Here is a 26,083-nt window from a genome sequence, read left to right on the forward strand (position 1 = left end):
CGGTGATTGTTTTTAGCCCTAGATATACTTTCTTTTCACTGAGATGTCTTGTTTATCGAAGGTCTTTGGCTGTTGCTCTAGCTCTACGTACGTAATTCAGTTCCACTGGTAGAGCTCAGTGTACATGGTGCGTACACGTACCGGTACGTACACACACTAGGCCTGCTGTATTATATTACAGAATTGCACGTGAACTATCTGTAGACAAAACCTACCAACTTACCGTAGGAATACGTTCAATATGAATTTGAATAAAACTAGACAAATGGTCAGGGCCTTACTTAAAGGAAGGAGCTTGCAGACACTATCTAGGTCGTATCATGCAGAAAAGATTGCCACAGTAGGGTCACCAGCTGACAAAAACTCGCCTCAATTTAAGGTGAGTTATCTCGGCTCGCGTCACCCGTTCACAAACACCGTCTCTGAGGCCGGCCGATCAGCTCAGCTCACGGGCGTGAGCTGCTCGGCCTCCACCGCGAAGCATCGGTGGCTTGTTCTACTGAAAGGGGAGAATGACCCCCTACACTAGACTCTAGGCTACTCGGCGCTAGAGTAGTTGCGTATACATTTTTTTTTAGCAGTTTATTATCCATTCTAAATAAGAGAATTTTAGCCCAATTGTTTACTAATTTTAATCATAATCATCATGATCATATATTGCATTTTCCACCTGAATTTGGACTAGACTCTAGGCACTTCAGTTCAGGTGAAAATGATTACAAATATAGAATCTACCTAGATTGTAGTAGAGACTAGATCTAGACTAGTCTAATCAGCTTTAAATGAGGTTTGGCAGAACTTTGAATTTTAAAAATTGGTTAAGGCAAAGCCGAGTTATCACCAATTTTGTGAAGCGCATTTAGCTGAAATCGAAAAACAAAAAGGTATTGGGTCTACGTAATCTTATTCTCTTTGTTTTAGCGATGGCACTGCTACAATACATCCTTACATGGCCTATGGAGCATATTTGTTGTAGTACTGTATTGTTTTAGTGAATGTGTGATTGTGAGGTGCTGTGAGGCTGAGGTGTTTTGAGACAGTTGCATGAAAACATGTTGTAATTAATACATTATTTAAATCAATAACATTACTAATAGATGGAAATAATTATCAAAATAATATATTCATAATTAATAAAATATAACAAAGAAATATGTCAAAATTTGGACAGCCAATACCGCATTTCAATAATTCTTTATATAACTGTAGCTGTATTTCATTTTTATAATTCGACAGCTATATTAATGTATTATGAATATGATTATAAATATGATTATGAATATGAATCGTTATAATTATGAGCATTTTCAATATGAATTATAGGTTTTAAAAAAACATTACAAGCCACACCGATTACTTTGATTTGATTACTTTACTTTGATTTTGTTGATGTTCTCTGATGAAAATAAAGAATGATAACAAAATATTAATGTTATTTGTCTAATATAAATCATTGACAGATAATTAAGAAATAAAGTACTAATTATGAAAAATCACAGATTTTCGTTGCCGCCTATAAGTTTAAAAAATTTAACTTATTAATTCATGTTCCACAATGTTATTTAAAAATATAAGTGAAGATGAAGATAAAAATAAATACATGTCGTAAGTGCAACAACCCTGCCCATCAATCATTCACTCTTTAAAGTGCAAGTCCACAAACAACCTCATTTCAAAACAACCTTTCAAACTAGCCTATATTTTCAGCCATATTTTTAACACAAACATTTTCTCTTCGGCAATTTGACATTTTTTTATCATGTTATGATAAATACTGTAATTAAGATAAATGATGATCATTTCAATAATAAATAATAAATCACATTGCTATCACTGTTTTATAAGTCGAACACCAAGTACAATCGCGGGTCTGCAGTAACATTGATCAGACTAGCTTCGCATCCGTCGAAGCAAACGGCGACACACAGGATCAACAACTTGCCTACACTCCAAAAAAATATCAAAACATGGCTAGGAAAAGTGACCAAACGATGGCTTTGACTTACTGGAACATTGTCAAACTTTCAGCAATTATGGTATGATATCATACTTTTATACCAACAAAGTTTGAGCGAGCTCAGACAAATATTTGTTAATGTTGCTGGCAAAATCTTCCTTGTATGTCGCGTAACTTTCAAACCGCACAGGCGATTTCCACCAAACAAAGTCACGATCTTTAATGAAGATATACGATCAAAACTGACGTCATAATTTATGTGTTCGACCAATCAAAATCATCGTACAAAAGCAAGAAGACAAGCATTCATATCCGACGGGTTCCAAAAGTTAGTCGTAAGTTTCGCCAGAGCTCGGATGTTCTCAATGCTAATGGATTCACATTGAGAGAGATCTGTGTGTATGTGAATGGGCGCATGGGAGCATCGCGCAGTCAGTGAGAGTTGTCCGAGCAAATTTGTCAGTGACTGAAGTGCCTATTTGGATCACATCCAACATCGGGAAGCCTCCGTTTAGGGCTTCGATGTCAACGTCGTCGCTCAGTTCCGTCTCTACGCTGTAGTCCTGCACCTCAAACTGAAGCTACCAGTCCAAAATTATGCAGACTTCTCGTATGGTTTATGGTATTACACGCATGCAAGATACCATAAACCATACGAGAAGTATGTACTCCCTCATGGAGTGTGAAATAAGAATTTGTTCACCATTCAGGATCAGTCCATCCTCAACTGCAAGTTGATCTCGAAAGGCCCAGTATCTCTGCAGCTGCCGTGGTAGCTCACGTCTCTTCTCTGGCCACCCTTTCACAATCACCTTCTGTAGTGCTGCAAACTCTGCATCCTTTGCTGTTTCCTCCTTCAACTGACTCAAACGGTCTGGAGCAAACTGTACAAAGTTGATTTGCAGGTCAAGGTGGATGTGTTCTTGAGAACCAAGAGGACGTCTGGATAGGCAGTCAGCTACTGGTACATCCTTACCAGGCTTGTAGACAATTGTCAGCTTGTATGGCTGTAGACGAAGGAGCATACGCTGGAGTCTTGGTGGAGCTGCTGCTAGGTGCTATAATAATATAATAGTAATACTTTAAGATTTGTATAGCGCACATATCTGCCTATAATGGCACTCAAGGCGCACAAAAAAGATTCACTATTAACATTTCAAATACAAACAATAAACAAATTGAAATTAACAAACTAATAATAAATCAACAAATAAAAACAAATGCAAATTACAGATTCAGTAAGACATTGAAATGTTCATGTGAGTTAATCATATTTTTCCTTCATAAGGTAGGTCTTTAGATGCTTGTGGAATAGGTCAATTGTTTTACTTAGTTTTATGTATGAAGGACATTTCCTGAACGTAGACCAAGTCTAGAGGATCTCTTCTCCTCCAGTAGATCTGACAAGTATAATGGTGTCTGGTTGGTTTTTGTTTTAAAAACCAGGGAAAGTACCTTGTACTTGAGTCTTTGCCTCACAGGCAGTCAGTGCAGATCCTCGAGAACGGGGGTTATATGATCAGATAACTTTGATCGGGTGACAAGCCGAGCCGCAGAATTTTGGACCTTCTGCAGTCGTTTGATGAGAGTGTCGGGCAGTCCATTCAGGGTACTATTGTACATGTCCAATCGTGACGTGACAAGTGCATGGACTGCCTGCTTCGTGGCATGTGAAGTCAGATAAACCCGGATTCGACGAATGTGCCTGATGTGATAACATGCTGATCGGATGCAGCTAGAGATTTGGGGTTCCATTGACATGTTGGAATCCAGTGTTAGACCTAGTGAGCGTACTTTGGAAGCCGGACTAACACGTGCCCCACCAACTGTGAGATGGGGAACAATGACCTTCTTCATCTGTTGAGAAGAACCGAAGAAGATAAATTCGGTCTTCGCCTGATTAATTCTTAAGTAGTTCTGCCCCATCCATTTGGAAATCTCTGTTATGCATGACTCAAATCTGGCAAGGGTGTTGTCCACATCAGTTTGATTAGGCAGGCACGACATATACAGCTGAATATCATCAGCGTATATGTGATACATGAAATTATGCCTGTTAATAATGTCACAAATCGGTAAAATGTACAAAGAAAACAGTTGCGGACCGAGCACTGAACCCTGAGGCACAGAATAGTTTAGAGAAACTGGGTCCGAGAAGTCATTCTCACCAATGCGAACAGCCTGAGTGCGACCATCCAGGTATGATTGACACCAACTCAAAGCCGAGCCTCCGATACCAACTTCTTGTAGTCTCTGTAGTAAGACACGATGATCTACCGTGTCAAACGCTGAGCTCAAATCCAGTAGAACTAGTCCTGTCAGCATGCCCCTATCCATGGCCCGTAAGACGTCATTACTCACTCGCAAGACGGCTGTCTCCACTGAATGGTTCTTTCTATAGGCTGATTGGAAAGGATCCTGAAGAGACTGGTCAGCTACACATCTAAGAATGCGTGCAGCAGCTGCTCTCTCGACCACTTTTCCTATGAATTTCAAGTAAGCTACTGGTCTGTAGTTTTCCAGTCTCTCCTTATCCAGGTTAGGCTTCTTTAGTAAGGGCCTGATGGTGGCATGCTTCAAGTTCTCCGGAAAAACAGCGAGAGTAAAAGACCTGTTGACCAACTTCGTAATGAATGGGAAGCCTCTACCTGCAGGTGCTTATGCTGGATCATCTCCAGGGGCTTGTGGTCCGTCTCTATTGTGAAACTTTTCCCGTACAGGAAAAAGTGGAATCGTTCACAGCCGAAGACCACTGCAAGCAGCTCTCGCTCTATGTTGGCGTACCTCGTCTCTGCATCACTGAGGGCCTTTGACGCAAATGCGATACCCTTCCCATCCTGCAGGAGAGTCGCTCCCAAGTCCTGCAGAGAAGCCTCTACCTGCAGTACCGTAGGCTTGCTAACATCGAAATACGCCCAAGTTGCATCATGACATACCTTGTCACATTGAAGGCAGTCTGGTGCTTCAAAAGACCACGTAGGCTTGCAATCTGGGCTGAGAGATTTGGTATGAATGGGCTAAGGGAAGTTATCATACCAAGGAACCCACAAAGCTGGCTCTTGTTCTCAGGTGGAGACATTGACTTGATTGCCTCTACCTTGCGAGGATCAGGATGGATGCCATCTGCATCATAGATCATACCGAAGAAGGAAATCTGGTTGACCTTTATGCTGCACTTGCCACTGTTGAACTGAAGACCGTACTTCACAGCTTTGGACATGAGGTGGTTCAGATTCTGATCGTGCTCTGCTTCACTCTTGCCGAACACAACAATATCGTCAGCGATCCATATTGTGCCGGGGCATCCTTCAAAGATTTCGTCCATTCGCTGCTGGAATACATCCTGAGACATTGCTAGACCGAAAGGCATTCTGAGATATCTGTACCGTCCAAAAGGACTATTGAAGGCAGTTAGAAGTGAACTGTCATGGTCAAGCTTGATAGACCAATAACCATTCTTGGCATCGAGTTTGCTAAGTGTCGAGCACCTGATAGCTTGTGTATCACCTCATCTGTCGTGATAGTGCGATAATGGCAACGTCGAATAGCTCGGTTGAGATCCTTGGGATCCAAGCAGACCCGGAGTTTGCCATTCGACTTCCTTGAAACAGCGATGCTGCTGACCCATGCTGAAGGCTCAATGACTTGAGTGATCACGCCATTATCTTTCATGTCATTAAACTCACGCTTCAGTTCATCTCATAGGTGGATTGGGCACCGTCTAGGGGCATGGACTACAGGCTGAACATCTTGATCAAGAACAATATGATATTCTCCTGGGAAGTTGCCAATTTTGTCAAATTGGTCTGGATACTGCCTTACTTTCTCAATGTATAAGATCACATATTACACATTGGACACAATTTCCTTACATCGTATTTTTCTAAGAATAATATATTGGTGTATTTTTATAAACTATCAAATGAAAATATCCGGGGGGTACCCATCTCAAGAACAAAACTGATTCACCGGTCATGTTATGAAATACTCACAATTATATTTTACCAATACTTCTATTGTATAATCTACACAAATTTGGAAGTATGTTGCATCTCTTATTTCTTGGTTAAATTTTCAATCTTTTTTATTACTAATTCATTTAAATAATTGCATTTTCCCTAATATTACTTTTGTAATATTTTGATGTTATTGACGTTGGTTTCTAGGAACGAGCCCCTGCAACCCACCATCGGTATGCACTTTTATTGTAAGTAGCGGTTTGCAGTGAAACCTGCGAAAAAGTGTATACTAATATCATTGTTTTTCTGAAAAATACTCCAAAAATAAAAATAAAATTGACACGAAACAGGTAATAAACAACGACTTTTAACTCATGATCTTTATTTGGACATTTAATGAATATTTACTTCATTTTGGGTATGTTTTAGTAGGGTATCTCCACGCCAGAGTTACGGGTGAAATTTTGGAATAGGTTTCTGAACAAGCGCCCTTATAGCCTTGGTTAGGCTTAGCTATACTGTTTTCACACTGGCAAAATTTTGCCTAACCCCGGACTATACTTATACTTCTATTCTGCTACTTGTCAAAGCCTGTTCAGCATCTAGACAAGGGTTCTTCTGCCGATAGTGGACGGCTCGTGCGAATTTGTTCCTTGGGCTAGGGCTAGATCTAGGCCCCTAAATCAGGACAGTAGGGAGGCCAATACCAAATTCTAACTTTTTAATTACTCATTTATTTATAATAAAACAAGTTTAAAAGAAAGTATTTTTTAAAACTAAGACAACTCACCCATCTGCCGACTCCAAAAGTGTCATAGGAGATATCCAGCTCCAAAGTTGGGGGTTCCTTTTACGCTTATCCGTCCGTAAGAGCCTTAAAACAATCATATTTCATGTCACAAAATTACGTCCATAATTAGACAGGCCCGAGGGGATGGGCGTGTAATTGCCCGGACAAAGTCCACAATTACGTTTAAAACTTCACGCGAAAGTACATTCACTCATCAGTCTTGAATCGGTCGCACACGTACTATTAGTAGGGTGTCTGAACGATTTTTGAATTTGGGATCGTTTTTCACCATTGTTGTTGGATATTTGAATAAAAAATGTAATCAGAATAATACATTTCAAATTTCAAGACTCACTGATGTTTCTATCAAAAGATACAGCCCCTCAAAAACTGCAATATTCATAGCATTTTGGTCAGAATGGACAAAAAAGTGGTTCTCGCCGAGATATCACTTTTTGCTAGACAGCTGCATTCTAAATGCATTAGGCAATATGCAAAAAGTGTGGGAAGGGTATTTTCAAACTTAAATCGTATGTGATCCCTTGGGGCTAGCGAAAAAGAAAGAACATCAACATATTCCTTACATCTTGAACTAATTATCCCTCGGGGGGTCGATTCTCAAAAGTGGGAAATCTCCTGAGTTGCCATGGAAACAACATTTAAATCACTGTTTTGACAAGACATTTTTAGAAATCTGAAATGACCCCCCTTTGGAAATATGGGGATTAATCTGCCCATTCATATGACACCTCATTTATTGAGTATCACCTTCAGGATTACAACAGATAGAGGTTTGAATCTAAATTTACTTTTAAAAACATTGACCAATTTTGTAATGCACATAGACTGCATAGGGATGTGTTTAATGTCTATGGAAAGAGTTTTAGCACACAAAACCTGGTGTGCGATCAGTTCTGGGCTATCAAATACTAAAAAAACATGCATAGCTGGAATTATTTTGTCATTTGGAGTTGTTGTAGACCAATTAATCAAATTTTTGATGTGTACTCCATGCTCTTGCAGGAGAATTATGAACAGATGAAAGGACTTATTGCTGAACTGAAGTCTACCATATCCCAGATTGCACAAGGTGGAGGAGAGAAGAAAATAGCACGACATGTTTCACAGGGGAAGATGCTAGTCAGAGAGAGAATTACAACTCTACTAGACCCAGGGTAGGATTTTCTTTTTTCAAATAAAGTTTATAGAACTATAGGGTAATTGCATTTTGGAAATTTATTAAAGTGATTTTTATTAGAAAAGAAAGAACAAAGGTTGCCCATGAGGAAATCATGCTGAAGCAAAACTTTTTTCCCCAGAAAAATTGTGCAAGTGAAATGAACTTATTAAACCCGAATACTGATGTAATTTCTTAAACTATTTTTGTCCATATAGTTTAAATTGAGGGTATATGGTATTATTTCAAACGTTTTTGCACCCAATGGATAAATATATTTCACCAAAGCTTAGACTCTATTGTACATCAACCATTTTTTAATGCATTAAGGTTTTAATGACCAAAAAAAACCAACACCAACAGATTAACCCCATGACTGTTTGTTGTTATCAGATCTCCATTCATGGAATTATCTCAATTAGCTGGCTATGAGTTGTATGGTGATGAAGAGGTACCAGCAGGAGGTATCGTTACTGGTATTGGTAGAGTCTCAGGGTAAGTATATCGAGGGTTCAGTGACACAAAGACGTAACTCTATATTTCGCCAAAATGAGTATTTGATATCATAATGTTCAGAAAAATGTGGGCTTTCCAGGAAACACATAGACTTAACTCCACCCAATACCCCATTGAAGTCAATGGCTAGTGAAACATAGACAAGGGATTAGTTAACTCAGATTCTGCAACAAAATCCTGGATTTAGCTCATGCTGCAATGATAATTACAAACCTTTAGATAAGTCAGGAACTCCTTGACTTTTACAAGATGATCGCATGGCTGATTACCAAGATATTTATGATTGAAAATCAAAATCAAATTTTGCGTTTGCCAAACGGTTTTCATAACACTCCAGTCTATTGGGGAAAACGAGTTTGGTAAAAACGGTCACTCAAAGATTTTTACTTTTTTGAGGCACTTCTTGATCATTTTGAAGCGGAATCTCTTTAGGGTTCCAATATTACACCATATCACAGACACTGATGACATGTAGGGCCGTGTATCTCAGATTTAAACCATGCCTTTAAGGCCCAAGTGCTCAGTGACACATAAACCACTCTTTCTCAAAATTGGAGTTACGTCTTTGTGTCACTGACCCCTTGATATGTAGTCAGTAGATACATAGTTTGATTTCATTGTATTATAGATCGTACAATGTGAGTCAAAAAAAAGTTTACACCAAGAAAGTTGATAATTAATTTAAAAATCATCCATGAACAGTAAATTATTATACATGTACTTCTTATGAAACAGTGATTTATCGCGAATCATTTGGTATCATTTTTGTGTGGTATGTGTTCATGCTTGGATGAACATGAACATTGTTTGCGAGAGTGCAAAAATCGACAAGAGTGAACACATACCACACAAAAATGATACCAAATGATTGGGGATAAAACACTCTTTCATAAGATGTATAATAATTTACTGTTCATAGATGATTTTTTTTTTAAATTAGCAATTTTCTAAGTGTAAACTTTTTTTTGACTCACACGGTATAACATTCAAAGAGAAGGTTGAGTTCTGGTAAAGATGAAATTTAATGTGTTGGCTTTCTTATTCTCTATGTTTCTATGTGAAGAATATTAGAGTAGTTTTGTCATATGATGCTGCAAAGATAATTATAAACCTTTATGTCAGTCAGGAATCCCATGACTTTTAAAAGCTGATCGCCTGTCTGATTATCAATATATTTATGATTTAAAATCAAAATTTCATTTGTTGTTTTCCTAACGTTTTTTATAACACTACATTCCATTGGGGAAAATGAGTATGGTAAAACCAGTAGAACACGAGCAGACAGCGTTAATAAAACCACCTCTGGAGTTTTAGTTCAAAAATGTATTAATATTACTCTGTACAGAATTATGAGTTGAAGAGCTGAGTTGAGTTACAGAATACCAGCAACTCCAGGCATTGTGCATGGTGAATACCTGTAAATAACCAGCTGGCCCTGCATAGCTAAGGTACCCATGAACCTTACTACAGAATGTCCTTTAAAACTAAAACAAGCTCAAGTGACTGATCTGTTAACTGTATTCTTCAGTGTATGCCCTTACCAATCCAGTGACAGTAAACTGTTGCACATGTTGTTTCATGAATTTGTCAGCATAGGGAGTATTTTCATTCTTTTTCCAACAGGACAGAATGTATGATTGTTGCCAATGATGCGACGGTAAAAGCAGGTACCTACTATCCAATCACAGTCAAGAAACATCTTAGAGCGCAGGAAATCGCCAAGGAAAATAATTTACCCTGCATCTATCTTGGTAAATATAATTGATTGAATAATTAATGGATGGAGGGATGGATGGGTTGAATGATTGAATGAATGAATGATTGATTGATTGATTGATTGATTGATTGATCAATCGAGTGAGTAATTGGTGGCCTTATATGCTATTTTTGCTGGGTGTGAAGATACTAGAATCCAGGGGCCCATTATAGACTTTCAGTATAATCCAAGCTCACTGTCAAATTGAGCATGAATAAATGCCTGACACAAAGATAATTTTTTCTTTTATCTGAGTGGTAATAAAGCAAGTATATACCGGTATATGTTGGAGTCATTCTTCTTCTTCTGAGAGACCAGATAATTGAGGATTGATGCTTTTCATAGAACATAGCACACCGATTTTGCCTTGGGCCTTCTTAAAGGTTGATGAATACTTGCAGTGTGTATTACATGTAATAGGCTTTTCTTTCTCGGGCTCAATCTGTCTATTCAGAAGCATATATTGTACTCAAGATTAAAAGTAAATTAAATGAAAAAAGGTCAATGTGATCTAGTGTTGGAATGTTTGAGTTGGAGTCGGGATAAGAAACATCTTATAAGCAAAAATATAAATGAATCTTATGAATATTATGGAAATTAATCTTAAAGATAAACTTGATTTCTGGTAAAAAAAAAGACAAACAAACTCTCACAGAATCAAACGAAACTTACACTGAATGTTCAAGATTACAAATAAATGTCATTTGCCAAACAATTTTGTTATAAAATGTATACTGGCTGAGTAATGAGCATAGCTATAAGGAAATCAAGGTGTACTAGCCCCGACATCATTTGTGTAGTCCCATATACATTTTTCTGTGTACAGTGATTGTTACTTTACCAAGACTGGGCCAAATTTATTATGATTGTGATGTCTCCAGAACCTTGCAGTACACACCAATACTAACATGCTACATGATCAACTTTTTCTGATCCATTCCACACCTTTTCTTTCACAATGCAATCGCATGACCAGAACTCATCTTTATCTTTAAATTGATCATTCGCATTACTTTGATTTCTCCAAAATGCTTTAAAAAAGAAGTTGTCTAGTCTCCTAGATTTATGGTTTTTCTTGAACTGGCCTCTGTGTAGAAATCAACCAAAGTGATTTATTTTTTTTGCATAGAAAATGTGACGTGCTTAAAATATTTGTTGTATTGCCTTCCCAGTTGACTCTGGTGGTGCTAATCTTCCCAGGCAGGATGAAGTATTTCCAGGAAAGGAACATTTTGGTAGAATTTTCTTCAACCAAGCAACTATGTCTGCTGCAGGAATACCACAGGTTTGTACACAATATTAGTCACCTCGTGGTTTACTGAGTTATCAGTTAATCTCTTTCATTACAATATGATTTTGGGGTACACCTTTTTTAACCTGTCATATTCAGTGCCATTATATTATGTAAAGGGCTGAATGCATAAATCTATCAATTGCCTTTACAAGACTTCTGTTTGCATTTTCAAATGTAGATTAGTATGCTTGATGTAAGCAAGAGTGTCTACAAATAATGTGTATTCTGCCATTCTGCCTTATTTCATTTGCATTTATTTTATTTTATTTGGTCTTGGTGGACGTATTATTAACATCAAATCAATAAAATATTAACTTTGATAGCCAAACATTAGAGAGATAAAAATCAGTTGGTAAAATAAGAAAGATAACCCATCTTAGCAACATATTTTGACATTTTATATGTTATGAAAAAATAAATGGCAGGTTCATCACATTTGATATGAAAAACGATATTGACTATTACTATTTTCCTGTTACAGATTGCCGTAGTTCTAGGTAGCTGTACTGCAGGTGGAGCATATGTCCCAGCAATGGCAGATGAGAGTATCATTGTAAAACAACAGGGAACTATCTTTCTAGGTGGACCTCCACTTGTAAGAATCATTCATTATTTACTCAGTCTATCATAAATCAAACTTAGACTTACAAAGATATACATTTTAAAGAGAAACATTACAATGGTATCTCTTTAGTAGTGCAAACTCCATTCGCAAACTGATTATTATGCTGTACATAATACATGATACCAATTTAACAATATAAAAATTATCTATAACTACAATGTAGGATAACAACAAAAAACAACAACAAAATAGTCAACATTTCTTGATTCTCTAAAAAAGATGGTCTTGCAAGTTCTTATTCAATAACACTTAGATTAAAGGGTTATCAAGTATCCCCAATCATGTGAGTAAAACTTCAGGTCACTAAAGTATGGTCAAAGGTCATTTCAGGTCAACAAAATTAGACTATGCTGTGACATCAACATTAAAAACTTAACCAAAGGTTAAGATTTTGAATTGTTAACATAATTTGGAAAGTATACATTCCTATTCCATGAAACTTGAACATAAGTGTTATCAAGTATCACCAATCATGTGATTAGTCTTTTAGGTGACAAAGTCAAGGTCAAATGTAATTTCAGGTCTGCAAACTTAGACTTTGTTGTGGCATCAACATCTAGATTTTGAATTTTTAGCATAATTTCAAAAGTGTTCGTTCAAATTCCATGAAACTTAAACCAAGGGTTATCAAGTATCACAAATCATATGACACAAATTCCAGGTCACAAAGTCAAGGTCAAAGGTCATTTTAGGTCAGTAGACTTGGATTATACTTTCACAACTTAATATGAGAATTTATCAATCAATTTTTGTTATTTGCTTATCAATCTTGGTACAAATTAAAGTAAATAATTCTTCCGATGATTCTTAGTCAATATATACTTCAAAATGCTGATTATATTCAGAGGATTTCATTTTTGGGAGCCTGCTAATGGGCCACCCTGCCTATATTATAGATAATGTCCCAACCTCAATTTGTCATCACATCGAATTGCGTAATGCAGGAGAGATCGCATAGAGCGTTTCCCCCTTTTTAGTATATCTGAGCTCTAGATATATTTTTGTATACATGTTTTTACCCACCCCTCCATGAAAAGATCTTATTTATCATCAGAAACCATGGAAATGGAAATATATGAAAGTATTTAGTATAAAGTAAGTGGGAGAGATGCTTGAAAAGGAAATCACAGAGTTGCCAATTTATTTTTGATTCATTATAACTTTATTATTCTGTAATTGTCTATCGGATTCTCCTGAAACTAACAATGATCTGTTTTTATTTTTTTCTTCTTTTATAAAAACTAACTTCACTTCAGGGTGGACTTCCTCATTAACCCTTACTGTACTGGGGGGGGGGGGGGCCTGGGAGGCCCCCCCTCGACATTTTCAGAGATTGTGCCGCAACCGCTTGGAATTTTGAATTGTCGTTTCATGACTTTTTTCCTTCAAGTCTTACGCACATTTTGATACCATTTTTGGCGAAATCGGATATACCTGTAAGGTGTTACATAACAATTAGTATGCGCATGTCATCAAAAAGTGCTAAAATTGCTATAAATATTCATGTACAAGCAGAAATGTGAATACAGGTTTAGATGTATTTCTTCCTAAGTGGGAGATATGAATTGATATCAAATTGCTTTTATATGTTTCTCAAAGTAACTTGATGAATTCCAGAACAAGAGAATACCGTATTTGCCGGCGTAAAGGCTGCAAGATTTTGGAATAGAAAATATCAAAAAGTCGGGGTGCGGCCTGGTCAAAACCAGCACGAATTTGTACATATTGGACTAGATCTACAATAACTATACATTTCCACACATCTTACCGACAATTTTATCTTGCATGAAGACGAAAATAAACTTCCATAAACAACATCTGCCGATAGATTTTGATCTAAGTTCGTGCCAATATACATTGCAAAAGTAAAAGAAGGGCCCGTTTACCGTAGCCGCCGCGAAGCATCCAGCACGCGAAGTCGCCATTTTCAATCCATTTCAATGACTACATCACAGAAAACTGCAGAATATTGTATCAGTGCGGGATGGCCGAGAGGTTTAAGGCGGTGATTTTAGTCACATCAACATTTGTACGCAAGAGATTGAATCCCGACTTTGGCAAAAGATTTTTTTTTTTTTTTAATTTTTTTTAAATTGTCAAAATCGTGGGGGGGGGGGGCAGCCTATACGGCGCTGCGGCCTTATTGCCGGCAAATACGGTACATTAGAATTTTTTAATGATTCTAGTTCCCCGTATATTTCAAGATTTGATATTCAGGAATGCGTAATTTGTGTATTCATAATTTATGCAAATTAACCTAAACATTTTCAAATATCATTAAAATAATAAAACCTCATGAATTTGAGATGAAGGAAATTTTACTCAATACATTTTCAAGATTCTTCACAAGTCTACAGAGTAGAGTTTTCTGTAAAATGCTTAGAATTAGCATTTTGCACAATTAATTAGGCTATAACAACAACAATTTGCATAATAGGAACAAACTTTGTTCCTCTTGTTCCTTATGTAAATATTACAAACATGCAAATTTTTGTGTTCATTGGACAATCAACGGAGGGGGGGGGGGGGGGGGGGGCCTCCCAGCCCCCCACCCCAGTCAGTGAGGTGCTCAAAATAGCCCAGTACAGTAAGGGTTAAAGGTATGTCAGTTTTAAATCAAAACCGCAGGACTGACATCTACAGTTGTATAGCACAGTAAACCAGCAGATGATGTGAGTTCACATAGGACTCCTGCAAGACCATCTTTCAAGGATTCATTTAATGTGTATACAGGTACAATGTTTAAACAGGGGATATTCTATACCATTGTGATGGTGGCAGTTTCTGTCTTGATGTGGACTGTTTTAGGATGTCTCTCGTCTCATCTCATTTATAATGATTAATGATGGTTATCTTTATGTCTAGGTACATGCTGCTACTGGCGAGGTAGTATCATCTGAAGATCTGGGTGGAGCTGATCTTCACTGCAGGTTAGACGATATATATACAACTTAATCATTAGGTGATCTTAATAATAACAAACATACAATGCGATCCTGTTTGTCTTTAGGATTTAGACAACTTCCTAAAAGGCAATGAATTACTATTAAATTTAGAGATATTTAAAGCCTTCTGCACTTTTTTGGCCAGGAGGGATTAGACCTCCCTGCATGGTCCCTGACAGGTGGTTATCTCATCAAATCAGCTCTCAATTGACATAAGAAAAAGGAGACCATGGGGGACCAACGGTCACCGTTTAGGCATTGTTGGCTATATAGAGGGCGCAAGTAGCTAGTGCAGTGGGGCTTTAACAGGTATTTGTTTATCATTTCCAGTTGGAGGAAATTAAAATTCTAAATGGACTTGCAACAAACCCTGCAACAGTAGGATGTTATAAATTGATGGAAGACACATTCTTAAACTCGTGCTATGTTGTATTTTATATTAAGTTACAATATTTTATATTAAGTTACAATATTTTATATGAGGTTACGTTAGTTTATATTTGCCAGCCTTCTCCTTTAAAAGTAGCATTTCTCGCCTTATTTTTTGCTGAACAGGTCATCAGGTGTTACAGACCACTTTGCCAATGATGAGCACCATGCACTTTATCTAGCCAGGAGAGCTGTGGCCAATTTGAATAGAAAAAAAGAAATCAATGTGAGTGACGTGTACAAATAATGTTGCAAAACTATCCTGTAAAGTTTTTCAGTTTTTAAGAAGCCAGTGCAAAAAGTATTCAATAGCTTTTTATCTTAACTTTGTTTTGCAACGATGTGGTGATTTTGACATTTGCTGCTGGGAGCCATAAAGGTTTTTAATCATTTTGTGTAGAGTTGATTTTTTGATCTCTGCTAACAATGCTACCTCTTGCATTGTGTTTCAGTTGTGCATGGGGAAGGCTCCTTGTAAAAAAAAAATGTGCTTTTTAAAATTCAGCTCGTCCATGTTTCAGTTTTAAAATCTGGTCAGTTTTCGACAGGAACTTGATAGTTAATTCAAACATTTATTCTCATGAGTGAATATCATTAGTCTAGTGTTGTCATGCCAACAAGCAAGTGTAATTCTTATTCTTGATGCTAAAAATATGTTTGTGTGTGGGGTAGGGGGGGGGGGGATGGGGGTTATAACTATAAAGTAAAGTAATGCAGCATTCAGAATACATAATTTATGTCATTAAAGACCAAGTCCACTCCACTAAAAAGTTGAGCTGATTAGATAGACAGAAATCTAAGAAGCCCAAATATAACTGGGTTTTGGAAAATAGTGCTCAGACTTATTTTTAATGATTTTTTTTAATGAGCAAAAAACAAGTTAATGATCGAGCCGGTTTTCCCCCACAATACATTGTGCGACAATTTTTGTGACGTAGGGTCCTCACACAGATGTCTGTGACTCAAATACTATACTAGTCTGTTTCTGTATACAGCGCATTGCGCATTCAAAAGTGTTGTGTTCAATTCCTCACATACCACTCTGTTTTTGCAGAATTTGTACGTTTGTATGTTGAACTGGTCAGTCCCAATATTGTTTAACCATCCCCTGGCCGAATTGAACAACCGTAGACCAGGCACATCGGCATCTTGCATCGTCATAATGTATACTGCTGGCGCTGCGTTCGCTTTCGTTGTGAGGAGCATACGCCCCATCACATGGTCAATGATCTGACATCCGTGCGGCAAATTTAAATGCCGTGCTCGTTATAACCGTAACAAAAATCGCTCTTAAAAACACCTGATTGAAGTTCGCCCGTGGTATTTGGCATTTTTAACCTTTGATTTATTTACAACATGCTATAATTTTTGAAAATTGGAGTGGACTTGGCCTTTAAAGCCCCACTGTCCTACTTGTAGCTACTTGCTTTCTCTATACAGTGCGTCCCAGAAAAAACGAAACCGAGAACTATCGATGTTTTAGCATATTTCATGCATGAGTGATTAAAAGCAATTTGTAGAGAGGAAACCAAAAAGTCATTTGGCGGGCGGTATCTGAATTTCAAGGAGAAAATCAAATTTCTAGAAAGTTCAATTTCTGCCCTTTCATATGACACCTCAATCGGGAAAAATGAGCCAGGAATAACAAAGTTCTGTTTGTTTAAAAAAACTGCTTGCATTTCCATAATTTGATCAAACAAGTTCTTTTTCACTGGCTGCCTGCCGTAGCATCAAACAGAGTTGACAAAGGACTTAACTCCATTTTGTTGAAGATCAGCCATGCATCAGGTCTTTCGTCTTCTTTGTGCATGGCTGATCGTCAACGAAACGGAGTTAAGTCTTTTGTCAACTCTGTTCGTTGCAACGGCAAGAAGTCAGTAAAAACGAACCCGTTTGATCAAATTATGGGAATGCAAGCATTACTTTAAACAAACAGAACTTTCCTCGCTCATTTTTCCTGATTGAGGTGTCATATGAAAGGGGAGAAATTGAACTTTCTCGAAATGTAATTTTCCCTTTAAAATTTATATACCGCCCGCCAAATGACTTTTTGGTTTCCTCTCTTCAAATTGCTTTTAATCACTCATGCGTGAAATAAGCATTATATGAGTTACATCAAATGAAAGAGGAGGATCTAAGCTTTCCAAATATGTGTCATTTATTAATTATAATTGTAATTAAGTTATGATAAAACATCAATGATTTTCGGTTTCGTTTTTTCTGGGACGCACTGTATGGTAAGGTGAGGTATGGTATTTATTCATCAACATATCGCAGCCAATGGCTGAATTGAATGCATGATTTACAGAGATTTTATTTGAAAAAAATAAAAAACATATTTACAATTCGTTATTTAACAATAATTCAAAGACAAAAACCTCAATTAAACTCATAAAGGGAAGAAAGAAATAAAGCATAGAGCGGGGAGATAAGGAGAGAAGGAAAGGAATGTTGAGGGAGAGGGAGTGGGGAGAGAAGGGGAGAAGAGAAGGGAGTGTGAGGGAGAGAAAGAGAGAGAGAGAGAGAGGAGAGAGAGAGAGAGAGAGAGAGACAGAGTATAGAAAACTTCCCCTGTTGGTCGCCATGATCCTCTTTTTCTTATGTTAGTTGAGAGCTGAGTTAATGAGATAGCCTTTAAACGGTCTTTAAGGCATGGTGAAATTCCTTTTCAAAACTGAAAGAATTATCATCTGAAACCTGATTTTAAAAGGTTTCAGCCAGAGAGATTAAATTACATCTGGTAAACCTTGTGGACATGGCAGTAATCAGTAGTGATTAGGTTACTTTCTGAGCTGTAGGTTTGTCTACCCAGTCAATAATGTCTGTTTAATATGTTGTGTATTTCTCAATGCAGATACCAGTGTTGAAGCCCAAAGACCCATTGTACTCTGCTGATGAGTTGTATGGAATTGCATCCGTAGATTTCAGTAAAGTTTATGACATCAGAGAAGTCATAGCGAGAGTAGTAGATGAGAGTGTCTTTGATGAGTTTAAGCAGCTGTATGGAGACACCATAGTGACAGGTAGTTATTATAGAAATGAATATATTTTTGTTTTGTTTGTGTTAAATGTATATGTATATATGTATATACTCCTATTATCTATTTCAGGCAGGTGTCTTGTTAAAATTTAAAGTGGAAAAGAAAGCTGTATTAAATCCACAAATGAGTACCGGTAGAGTAAAAAAAAAAAAGTTCCTTTGAAGAAATTAAACCCCAAAACTTGTCTTTACAAGAGTTGCATGAGAATTTATTTTTTCAAAAAACTTTGTCGATATGTTTTATTTGGAAAGAAGTTCTGAAATTAAAGTAGACTGTTCAGTGTAAAGAAAGGGGGTTTAAAGGGATAGTTGAGTTTTGTTGCAGAGGGCGCTACACAAAATAAATTTTTGTGAGATAATGAAAACCCGAGTGTCAAATTTGAAAGAATACAAAAATGAAATGACAAAATCATCTTTGTTTGAACAAAATCGGTTCAAAGACGGCTGAAATATCCATAAATATAACGATTTCTAATATTTGTGGTGCCCCACAAATATTCGATAATTTGAACCAGCCGTTGAAAAAATGAGATAGCTCCTTATACGTTTTATTCCAGCCAATGGCGATGTTGGCTTTTGTTGGCTTTTGTTGGCTTTTTCGTGTTGGTTATAATGCACACAACAAGCCAGCCAGTGTATTGTTATTATTAATTAAAAACCTAGCTGTGTGTTCCCCGACAAAATATCTAGAATAACAAAACTTTGAAAGTCATTGATTACTTAATTTTTGATTATTTTCTTTGTAAGGTTTTGCTCACATCCATGGCTATCCAGTTGGTATTCTTGGAAACAATGGAGTACTGTATTCATCAAGCGCCCTCAAAGCAACACATTTCATTGAAATCTGCTGTCAGAGAAAGATCCCTCTCCTATTCCTTCAAAACATCACAGGTACGTAGGTCACATGTCATACAAGTACTAATGGCCAGTTCTAAATCATGTAGACATTTTGTGTCCCATTCTTTTGAAAATTGAATAGAATGGTGAACTTTACCAACATTGAGAGCAGCATTTTCGTGATAATTAGTAGGACCTGTTTTATACCAGCATACTACAATTATCATGTACTCTCAAATCTTGGATTGAGTCAACAATGTATAGGACAGAATGTCCTGGACTTGCCTTGAACTGTACATTCAAGAGAAAAATGAGTAGAACTGCCTGCAAACTCAATGATCGAAGGTGTGGAGCAATGTGTGTTTTTGCTTTGTGCAAGGAAAAGGCGCTCTATCAAATTCATTTTAGATTGGATTGACTTGGATAGACAGATTCATATGTTCTGTTGTCAAAATGATATCAAGAAGGCCAAAAGGAACCTCATTTAATGAAAAGACTTAACTTTTTGTTTGCATTACTCAGTCAGACCCCTCACTCCGACTTTAGCCGAGCTACCATGATAAGGCACTCAAGCATTCAAGGAATTTCTTCCTATCGGGTACCCATTTACTACACCTGGGTGGAGAGTGGCAAATGTAGTTGAATATCTTGCCAAAGGACATGATATCTTTTCTAAGTGCTAAATCACACACTGCTCCTTTTGATTTGGTATTATTTGTACAATGCTGGCTATAGATAACATAATGTACTAAATGTCTGTTTGAATTGATTAATGAATAATGTGTGTTTGACAGGTTTTATGGTTGGAAGAGAAGCTGAAGCTGGAGGGATAGCTAAGAACGGGGCTAAGATGGTTACAGCTGTAGCCTGTGCTAAGGTACCCAAGATTACAGTCATTGTTGGAGGTTCGTTTGGGGCAGGAAACTACGGCATGTGTGGCAGAGCTTACAGGTAAACCTTCCTTCTATGCCATCATATGGAAATTAAGGATAGAGGAGATATTGTCTATGGTTAGGGTTTAAGGGCATATTTTGCACTTAAATGTGTCTGCAATAATTGTGAACAATGATTTAGTATATTAAATGCCTCCGTGACACATACTGAGTACCGGAGGCATTATGTATTAGGGGTATCTGTCCCTGTTTCGGTCCATGCGTTCATAATTATTCTTGTGAACGTGATAACTTGACAAATTGTGCTATTGTAATGAAACTTAATCAAGTAATCTATTTCTATGACCATGTATAGATTAAATCCAGGGCTTAAATTAATCCAAGGCCACCAAGGCCATGGCCCCTCTCATTGGCCTTGGAGATTTTTTGTGCCCTTTCCAATTCTTCCTATTTGTGCTGTAATATAGGAATGTGCCCTTCAGAAAAGTGGCCTTGCCCTAAAAATATTGAAATTTAAGGGCTGTCTTAACTGATTACATTTTGGGTTCAAAATGGTCACCGGTTAATTTTAATGTGCCAAAATAAATAAGGGAGGGTCTGCAAATGAGGGCTACTACCTTTAATCTGTTGGTTAATTTTGTTGCAGGCGGAGGCATATTTTCAACTGCGCAGTCAATTTTGTTTCTTCTAGTTCAGAATTGTAACTTTGAAAGACCAAAGCAGACAGTCTAGTGATATTTTCATAGGAATCAAAGTAAGGGGTACCTTCCATTTTGATAATCAGGGAAAGGAATGGTCCAATGGGCACATAAGGCAGAAAATAAATCTTCACAATATATAATTTTTTTTTTATCAGGATACATGTTTGTATCATTGTCAATCAGTAATAGGGGTATTTTTCATTGCTTGAGGGATATTTATAGATTTCAGGAATATCTGAGGTTGTACGCCTATGAATATTCACCCCAATTTTTAGTAACAACTTATGTAAATGCACATCATTAACCAATGGAAATCTTGAAGAATCGTCTTTGAAGCTTACATTTTCCTAACATGTTCACATGTGATACTGTCGATGACCCTGGTGCTGTTTTGAAAAGCAAGACGTTATCCTTTTACAGCTCATCGTTTTCTCGCAATTACTTATTGTTTTGGGGTTCTGTTTTTTCTGGGACGCACTGTATAATTAAATTGGTATTGTTTTGAGGGATATACATGTATCTGCATTTTGTGGCCTATTTTTACATAATAAATTTTGTGTATGTTTTGTGTGTGTATATAGTCCTCGGTTCCTGTACATGTGGCCTAATGCTAGGATCTCTGTGATGGGAGGAAAGCAAGCAGCTCTGGTTTTATCTCAAGTTATGGCTGCACAAAAGAAGAGGGAAGGTTTAGAGGTAAGGCCATTTAAAGGAATTTATACAATTAGTTAATTCAAAGGAAGGTATGAATTAGAAATCAATTTCTAATTTTAAATGGAGTTATATGATTAATTTCCTCATATTTTCAATCTTTTATAAGTTACTTCCAATTGCGTGAATGTTAAGTCAACCGGGAAAGAAGGCCTGGGTGCCAAAACATGGGTCAGTCGGCCGTAATTTTTTTTTTTTTAAATTTTTTTTTGTCGCCCTCTTTGGGCCGATATTTTTCAGATTTGAATGTTGTTTTTTTTCTGTTTTTTTCCCCGCCCTCTTTTGGCTGATATTTCTCAGTTTTTAATGCTTTAATACATGTGTTACAATGTCATCATTCCATAGATATCTTTTTCACCTCATAATTATCCATGGTTTGCACAAGTGAGAATTTTGGAATAGTTTGATTTTATGCATTTATATCCCATTTAAACAAACAAAATACAATTTTTTTATTCATTAATAAAAAAAAAATCTAAAAAACGGTTTTAAAAAAAAAACTTTTTTAAAATGCCGACTGAGATTTTCAAATTTTTGGGTCGGTCGCAAAGGGCAATAGTCAATACAACAAGTTTTTATTTTAGGCCTAATGCAATGTGACATATTGAGATCAAAGTCTTAACAGGAGTATACCAAATGAAAGTGAAACAGCAATAATTATTTGTTGACTGTAAAATGAATTCAAACTTTTATTTGCATTTATATGTACTGTAAAACAGACAATTTTGCTACATTAAACTTGAGCAAATAGTAACTACAGCTATTTAGATGGCAAGAAACTTTGCAAATCTCAACAATGTATTTCAGCTTAATTGTGGCAAAGCTCATTAAAGGTACTATGTCCCATTTGCAGGCCAAAAAAATGAAAAAGTTAAATTCCAAAAGATGGGACTTGAAAATGTCTTCAAGTGGGAAAATAACGACTATTTGTTGTCAAATCGACTTTAGGGCTATAGAGCCCAAAAGTAATAGTCTTGATTTTCAGACAATTGTACCGGATGGTCATACGTTTTATGCTGCGCAAAGATTCAATCAGTTTAATCTTGGCCATCACAAAAAGTGGGTTATTGATGTAGACAAATGCTCATGTACCCTTTCCAACTCTTTTATGTATGTTATTACCAAAGAAGAAAAAAAGCAAGTCAGTCACTCAGTAGTGTCTGACTGTGAAGTCTAGCAAGTAAACGGGTTTCCTTGCATAATTTGAATATGAGGACACTGCTAACGTTTAAATTTCACAGATAGGACATACATGACATATTCATAATTCCTGCAAAGTTCTACAGAATTTGAGGTTAACTGCAAAAGGGACATAGTACCTTTAACACTTCATGCATTCAAAATTTCCTGGTTTTACAGTGGGACAGTTTCAAGTTTTAATGTGGTCAGTAGCTTTAAACCAAGACGATGTAATGATGAATGAAGTACTTCAGGATGCATGTTTTCTTGTAGCTGGATTCTTGGCTAAAACCAGCCAACCTTAATCTCAAAACATAGAACAACCTTCAAGTCTGTCCTTCACATCTAAATTCTTTCTCATTCATTTATGCTGATATCAGCTGTCTAAAGAGGAGGAGGAATCCATCATGGCTCCAATCTTGGCCAAGTATGAGAAGGAAGGAAGCCCTTACTATTCAAGCGCCAGGTAACTCACTTTATTCTCCATCTACACTTTCAGAGACATTTCAATATGTAATTGAATGATATTGTGATGTATTTTCTTGCCTTGGAAAGAAGTTGAATGTGCTCTAGCAATGAATATTCCAAGAATTACACCACACCACTAAAAGATTGAAAAGGCCTTGAGTAGCAGCTCTATATTAACTTTTGAATATTTTGTTGATTGTTGATAATATTTTGATTTTGATTAAAATGACCCAAAACAAAAACTACTTCTCCTGTTTTCTCTACCACCCCCCCCCCCCCCCTTATACTTGAAAATGTCAGCACTGCTTATGTACTGAAAGAAAAGGTAGCAATGGATATTTTTCCTTGAAAAGTACATGCATTTCAATGTTAAAGCTTTAAGAATTAGAAAGGTACCTACTGCTTACCTTCATTAATAAAGGACACTTGTTGAAAAGCAATGAAAAGCACCACACACACACAAAAAGAAGAGATTTTCACATTTTCTCACATACTATTACTACATCATAGAAAAGTCATATTTATTATGACATGGGCAAAAGTCCTTTCAATTTCACATTTATTATATATGGAAGATTGTATTCAAAGTATTTCTTAACTATAGGATGATGTCGCTTTTAAATATGACTCCATCATGTTTTTGGTTTGTTTCTTTTGTTCAGATTGTGGGATGATGGTGTCATAGATCCAGCAGACACTAGGAAGGTCCTAGCTCTGAGTCTGAGTGCTGCACTCAATGCCAAAGTAACAGATACACCATTTGGTGTATTCAGGATGTAATGCCTCTCCTTATCTTCTTGGGGAGGGGGGGGGGGGGCTTTTTGTTGTCGAGAAATAGTCTCTGTTTGTTTGAATTTGTAGTGGTGGGTGCTTCATTTATCATCAAGTAATACTTCAATATAATTATATTTTAAAAAATAATTTGGTGTCAGGTCCAAAGTAGTACTGTGTACTAGATATATGATTATAAGCATTCATTGCTTTCTTAGCTGTCAGGTAAAATAACTACCACTATACAACACCTACGTGGATTCTTGTCATTTGATTGGAGGATTGTTAGTCACATGATATTCAATAGATTTTATATTGCACGGTCGTGCATTTTTGGTTATATGCGGCGTGCATTTTTGGTTACATGCAGACTGCGTACCTCTCAGCCATGTGCGCGCGGATCCCTGCGTGTATCTGGCGCGAATGTAATCGAGAAGGCTTGACTCCAACTTTAATTTATCTTTAATATAAGGAGTAAAGCATAATTTGTTGATTAACGTTCTATTAGATCTTCTTCGATGTCGTATAAAACAAATAATGAATGTTTTCATTCATTCAATGGTGCAAATATTTTCATTTGTTGAAAGATTAACGTTAATTCTATTCAACTCGGCTGACGCCTCGTTGAATAGAATGTTAATCTTTCAACTCATGAAAATATTCGCACTATTGAACTCATAACCGTTCATTATTTGTATACTATAACATAAAATTATAAGCTACAGTGGCCTATTAGAAAAATGTAATTTTCCCAAAGCAGTGATGTGTAATGATTATTGCCCACTTAAGAAGCGAAAGAGTAAAACAAGCAAAGTACATGGTATTATTTTGTTATCAAAATGCCTGGAACGGATAATAATAGTCATTGTTTTTGTCTAGCTTTCAAACTATGCTTTCCTCATCAGGTCATTGACCTAAAATTATATCCAGTTGTCACTAAATCATATGAACTCAATACACCTTGTATTAAAGGGCAAACTAGATCCACTGGAGAGCAAAGGCTCTAGCTCAATGGGAGTTTTGTGTGCTAAATCTTTTCATAACCATTATACATGTCATTAATCCAGTTTTCATAATGATGAACTGGTCATAATTAATCATAAAATAGTGATAAAGAATGCAATGAATGTTGCACCATTTCCCCATGGAAGATGTGCATTAAAAGTGTACCAATCACCTGAAGAGAAGAACAAATTTGTGTGTAGGCAGTATGTATAAAATCAAGCTCAATATACTTTACCTGGCATTCTGTAGGTAAACGGTGATGGATGAAGTAAATAAAGGATAACATAAAACCCTGCATATAGGGCACGCACATATCCCAAGTTGGACTTTGGTTCAGTGTACCTTATGTTTTGTGCAATTTTGGGTGTTTTGTGACATGGGATATTGTAAAAGGTCGTTCAGGGGACCTTCCAGCACTATTTTTAGGTGGACTACCTTGAAAACATGCTGCTTAAAAAAATTGTGATCGCTTTTCAAAAAGGCTACCATTTATAACTTGTGTTGAACTATTTCAGATATTAAATTTTTTATTTTTAAAAAAACTTTTGAACAGAACCTCATTTTACCATGTGTGGCATGCCAATAAAAGAGTATTACATTTCCTACAAGATGATATCACATTCTATAGGTTTGTGGATGATTTTTATGACAGTTATGAGCCAAAACTTTGATTGTTTTTTCTCCAAATATTTTGTTGTTGTTAAAAAAGCAATGAACTTGTAATTGGATATACTATTAATCATAATAATGGACAGTTTTATAGAAAGCTACAAGTCGGTAGTCATTATAATTTTTTAAATATGGATAAATAGGTATTTTGTGTTGATTCATATTTTTTGGGGGGATAACTAAATAATTTCTGCCAGGCACACAATAAAGGCTTTGTGTTTTATCTGTATTAAAGTATACATATCATATACAGTCAACTCTGGATAAGTCAAATTTGTTGAGACTGCATGAAATAGTTTGACTTGTGCAAAATTCTACTTTGGAAGTTTAAATAACACGTTTTGCATAGTAGTTATGTGAC

At 36.6% G+C, this 26,083-nt stretch overlaps 1 protein-coding gene across 1 annotated transcript; it reads left to right on the forward strand.

Moving 5' to 3' along the window:
• The first annotated feature begins 153 nt into the window (after positions 1-153).
• On the forward strand, positions 154-24,343 carry LOC579180 (methylcrotonoyl-CoA carboxylase beta chain, mitochondrial). Its single transcript, XM_779310.5, has 14 exons — positions 154-379; positions 7,730-7,881; positions 8,277-8,378; positions 10,023-10,150; positions 11,328-11,440; positions 11,931-12,044; positions 14,940-15,004; positions 15,575-15,674; positions 18,303-18,471; positions 19,236-19,379; positions 20,120-20,276; positions 21,501-21,615; positions 23,190-23,275; positions 23,940-24,343. Exons 1-14 carry the CDS (start codon positions 242-244, stop codon positions 24,055-24,057), a joined length of 1,701 nt encoding a protein of 566 aa, XP_784403.4. The 5' UTR covers positions 154-241; the 3' UTR covers positions 24,058-24,343.
• Positions 24,344-26,083: the final 1,740 nt, after the last annotated feature.

The sequence above is a fragment of the Strongylocentrotus purpuratus genome, unplaced genomic scaffold (genome assembly GCF_000002235.5).
Source record: "Strongylocentrotus purpuratus isolate Spur 01 unplaced genomic scaffold, Spur_5.0 spur5_scaffold_6, whole genome shotgun sequence".
NCBI lineage: Eukaryota > Metazoa > Echinodermata > Echinoidea > Camarodonta > Strongylocentrotidae > Strongylocentrotus > Strongylocentrotus purpuratus.